This window comes from Kryptolebias marmoratus, unplaced genomic scaffold, assembly GCF_001649575.2.
Source record: "Kryptolebias marmoratus isolate JLee-2015 unplaced genomic scaffold, ASM164957v2 Scaffold63, whole genome shotgun sequence".
Classification (NCBI taxonomy): Eukaryota; Metazoa; Chordata; class Actinopteri; order Cyprinodontiformes; family Rivulidae; genus Kryptolebias; species Kryptolebias marmoratus.
This window is the reverse complement of record NW_023665797.1, coordinates 7,894-12,339: the sequence shown is the minus strand read 5'-3', so window position 1 is coordinate 12,339 and position 4,446 is coordinate 7,894. Positions and strand designations below refer to the sequence as shown.

At 40.4% G+C, this 4,446-nt stretch overlaps 1 protein-coding gene across 1 annotated transcript; it reads right to left on the bottom strand.

The window, feature by feature from the left end:
- Positions 1-248: 248 nt before the first annotated feature.
- Positions 249-3,961, bottom strand: rnaset2l (ribonuclease T2, like). The gene is made up of 9 exons (XM_017441956.3): positions 3,910-3,961; positions 3,201-3,397; positions 2,570-2,637; positions 2,433-2,490; positions 2,285-2,352; positions 1,726-1,839; positions 1,275-1,323; positions 968-1,042; positions 249-575 (listed from the first exon to the last, which is right to left on the bottom strand). The coding sequence occupies exons 1-9, from the start codon at positions 3,959-3,961 to the stop codon at positions 375-377; spliced, it is 882 nt and encodes a 293-aa protein (XP_017297445.2). The 3' UTR covers positions 249-374.
- Positions 3,962-4,446: the final 485 nt, after the last annotated feature.

Below are 4,446 nucleotides of genomic sequence, written 5' to 3'. Positions count from 1 at the left end.
GGATGAGTGGATGGATGGATGAATGGATGGATGATGGATGGATGAATGAATGGATGGATGGATGGATGAATGAATGGATGGATGGATGAATAAATGAATGGATGGATGATGTATGGATGAATGAATGGATGGATGGATGATGGATGAATGAATGGGTGGATGGATGATGGATGGATGGATGGATGATGGATGGATGGATGAATGAATGGATGGATGATGGATGGATGAATGAATGGATGGATGGATGAATGAATGGATGGATGGATGGATGATGGATGAATGAATAGGTGGATGGATGATGGATGGATGGATGAATGAATGGATGGATGATGGATGGATGAATGGATGGATGAATGGATGATGGATGGAGGCTTTCAGCTGCAGGGCCTCCATGGCTGCTGGTGGTTTATAGGGAAAAAGTAAAAAGGAACATCTGAGGGGCAGGGGTGTCCGGTTGGGTGCGGTCCTGGTCCTGACCCGGCTGCAGGGCCCGTGTTAGTGTTGCCATGGTGATTGCAGCCGACTGTCAGGTTCTGGGTCAGCCGAGCCTTCACCTGAAACAGCACCTCTCGGCCCTGAAGGAGAAGAAGAAAAAGGATTTAACAGAAACAGTTATCACACAGAAAAAGCAGAGGTGGTGAAAAACTCCTGGACCAGTTTTTGTCTCGTGATTCCATCTTTTATTTTTTTCCCAAAAAAGCAACTGTGACTGTCTACAATAATTAGATTTCTTTCTTTCTTTTTATTCCTTCCATTGCCAGAAGGTTGGCATTCTAAATATTGATAGTTTTGTTTCATGTCTATAATTTATTTATTTTTTTAAACAAATGTAAAAAATTGAAAGAACATTCTTCAAAAGTAGTGATTTCATATTTTTTGCCATGGGTTGTAGAATTCTGGAATATTACAATTTTTGACCATGTTTAATGTCTTTAAGTTGTACTTTTACAGGGTTTTTAGTGTTTACCTTGTGATCTGTGACACACTGGATCTCATGTTTGTCTCCTAGATGTGGCGCCAGAACGCTGCTCACCTCAACAACCTAAACTCAAAAAAGACAAATGTTTTAGTTGGTCGTTTACCAACACATTCACAGATTGTGTATCACATAATATAATATAATTTAAAATAGTTCAAATAAAGCTAAGGTTCCAAATTTCAGGGAGATGTTCAAAATCTTTTTTTCAGCAACATCTTTACCTTGTATGACCTTTGCAGTAATAAACAAAATGAAATTCATCACAATTTACTGGAATAGATGAGATTGTTGTTACCTTGTAGAGTTGTTGACAGGATGGAGTGATGCCAGCAGCCTCCAACCAGCTGCAGAACGCACAGTTTAACTTGTTTGGTCAATAATTTAATTAATGTGAGGCAAAAGACACTTCCCCCCCCTGCCTCCTGGTGGTGGTCAGAGGGCTTGGCGGCGCCGGTGTGATGGCCGCCTCACCTCTGTCAGCCCGCCGCAGGGCAGCTGTGGCTACAGTGTAGCTCACCTCCATCAGTGAGTGAATGGGTGAATGACTGTAGTGTGAAGCGCTTTATAAGTGCAAGCCATTTACCATTTAATCTGTATGAATGCACCAAGAGATAGACCTCTTCAAAGTTTCTCTTTTTGTTGTTATTTACAGCCCAATTTAAAAATGACTTGGAGGCAAACACAAAACTGCAACAACAGTTTAAAAACCAGTGGGTGGCATCTCTGAGGTCACGATGTAAACTCACGTGTAGATATCAAAGTGCTGCCTTAGTTTCAGGCAGATCTGGAAGTATTTCAGAGGAGAATTGAATCCTTCAACACATGCAGCACATACGCCATGTTTCTTCCATTCCTCTTTCCTAAAACACAAAAAGGTTGCAAAAAAACAAACTTCACTCATCTGATGCTGGATTAGGCACGTGCTAAAACACATCTTTAAAATTAAGTGTTAATTTACTACAAAAAAGCTGCCCTGTACAGACAGACTCAGGAGCTACACTGCCATCAACAGACTGAATCCGGAACTGTGCTGTCCTGTAACGTTGCTGCTCTGTAACTTTGCTGCTCTGTAACTTTGCAGCTCTGTAACTTTGCTACCCTGTAACTTTGCTGCTCTGTAACTTTGCTGCTCTGTAACTTTGCTGCTCTGTAACTTTGCTGCCCTGTAACTTTGCTGCTCTGTAACTTTGCTGCCCTGTAACTTTGCTGCTCTGTAACTTTGCTGCCCTCTACAGACTGAATCGGGAACTTGGTTCAGAATTGCTGCCCTCTACATGGAGAAGTATTGAAACCCCATTGGAGTACCAGAACTGGAATGGGCTTCTGGAAGTTAGTAATGATGGCCAGTATTCAGTCAGATTCTCCTTTAGCTCCTGGAAAAGATGAAGACATCCAATCTATGTGTGAGGTCTTCAGACCAGTTGTGTTTTGGAAGAAAAAGGCTGGAAATCACCTGGACGTCAGAGTGAAACATGGGCCAGCAGCTGCAGCAGCTCTGTACTCCGAGAGGCCTGGAGATACAAAAACAGGCTTTCTTGTCATGTAATTAATGTTGTTAAGTTTGCGTGTGTGGCTGTTTATGACAGTTACCACAGGCCGTGGATTGTCCAGTTGTTGACATCAGGAGGAATCTTGCAGTGAGTCTCGTTGTACAAAGACTGGAGGACAAACAGACACTCAGAATAGTAAAGTATCTGTTATTTCTGTAAAATGTGATTATTTTAGGTCTAAAGGATGAGAAGTAAAAACAGACAAGAATTGTGATGATAACTAATTATTGATAATTATCTGTATTTTACTCAAATTCTGATTTTAGTATTTTGGCCTCATTTGCATATCTCTCTACTTCTTTTATCAACTCGTTGTTTTTCCTGATGCTAAGTTTTTGTGATTTTTATTTAACTTTTAATAATTTATTTGAAGAAATGTTTTCTCAGCTGCAGATTAAACTGAATCATGATCAAGTTTTAGCAACAGTTTGAACACACACAAATATCATCTGATTCCCTGTTTTATTTTCATTTTTCTCCTCTATAATAAGTCCTTTCCTTTCTTACAGCCTTCTCTCATTTCCTTTTAAGGACTCTCACTTCCTTCCTTCTGTCCTCGTCTGTCTTGTTTCCTTCCCTGGAAATGATGAGGTGGACACGAAGTAGAGAAGCGAAACTGAACCCAGGTGTTACATGATGATGATGATGATGATGATGATGATGATGCTCACCAGGCAGAACCCTCCGGGCCACTGCAGGACGAACACCAGACACTTCCAGGTGCACTCATGTTTGTTATCGTACAGCTCAGAGCTATGACGGACATGTTTGTAGTCCTCCCAGAGTGCCACAGACGCATCAGGCATCAGCAGGAAGAAAAGTGCAGGACTCAGAATGACCAGCATGGGCAGCACCGAGCAGGACATTTCTTACACACGGCAGAAAACAGGTGGAAAATATTCACACTTAAATTGAAGGAGCCGATTGGTTTTACATTTTATAATTTATCATTTAAAATCAGAACTGTGACAAAAGATTAATTCAGTCCCCAATCCCTGAAAAAAAAATTCTGTAAAGAAGGAAAATATTAAATGATCCTGATCATTCTTTAGACTTTCTGAAAGTCCTAAAAAAATTTTGGGGGGGATTTCTTTTTCTTTTTCTCTCAGTTTCAGTCTCTGTGCCTGACACTTTAAAACATAAAACTTAGTATGTGGAGGACAAACGAAAAAGTTTCTGTCTCATTTGAAGAAAATTTGGAACAAAATGCAGCAAAGACCTGAACCAGGACTTGAGAGATCCATCATCATTCCTATAAAAATGTTCAGGAACCGAAGAAAGAGCAGCCAAATTCCAAAGAAAAACTCTGAAAAAAGGTTTGTTAGTGGTTTCTTTAGAAGCAGTTCAACTTCTTTCTGAGAAAAGCTAAAGAAAACTCACCCCGATCAGCTGCAGCTTTGCTCTGAGCTGCTGTTACATCGTCGCTCTGCATCGGCCTGAAAATCAGGAAGTGAAAATTGGACTCTTTGGGTTATTTTTACAGAGTTCTGGTCCAGAGGAAGTTTCGTTTAGTTCCTCCACCTCTGATGTTTCAGAGCATTTTTGTTTTCCCACGAGCAGTGATGCTTTTTCAGAAACAGAACAGAATCTTTAACTGAATTAACAAACTGAATTTCAATTCTAAAGACACAGAACAGTTAGATAACATCTCATGTTTACCTTTTCATTTACATCATAAATAATGTCTTCATTTTGTCATTTTGTTTTTCTAATTATTTTTCCTTTTTTTAACCAAATACAAATAAAACTAAACAATCATCCATCCGTCCGTCCGTCCATCCATCCATCCATCCGTCCATCCATCCATCCATCCGTCTGTCCATCCATCTGTCCATCTGTCCATCCATCCATCCATCCATCCATCCATCCATCCATCCATCCATCTGTCCATCCATCCATCCATCTGTCCATCCATCT

Excerpts from the sequence above, each read along its gene's own strand:
- rnaset2l (XM_017441956.3), bottom strand. The coding sequence starts at position 3,961 with ATGCAGAGCGACGATGTAACAGCAGCTCAGAGCAAAGCTGCAGCTGAT. Across the intron at positions 1,840-2,284 it reads AGAAGCCCATTCCAGTTCTG|GAAAGAGGAATGGAAGAAAC; the intron begins GTACTCCAATGG and ends TTTGTGTTTTAG. Across the intron at positions 1,043-1,274 it reads CCTGTCAACAACTCTACAAG|GTTGTTGAGGTGAGCAGCGT; the intron begins GTAACAACAATC and ends TTTTGAGTTTAG.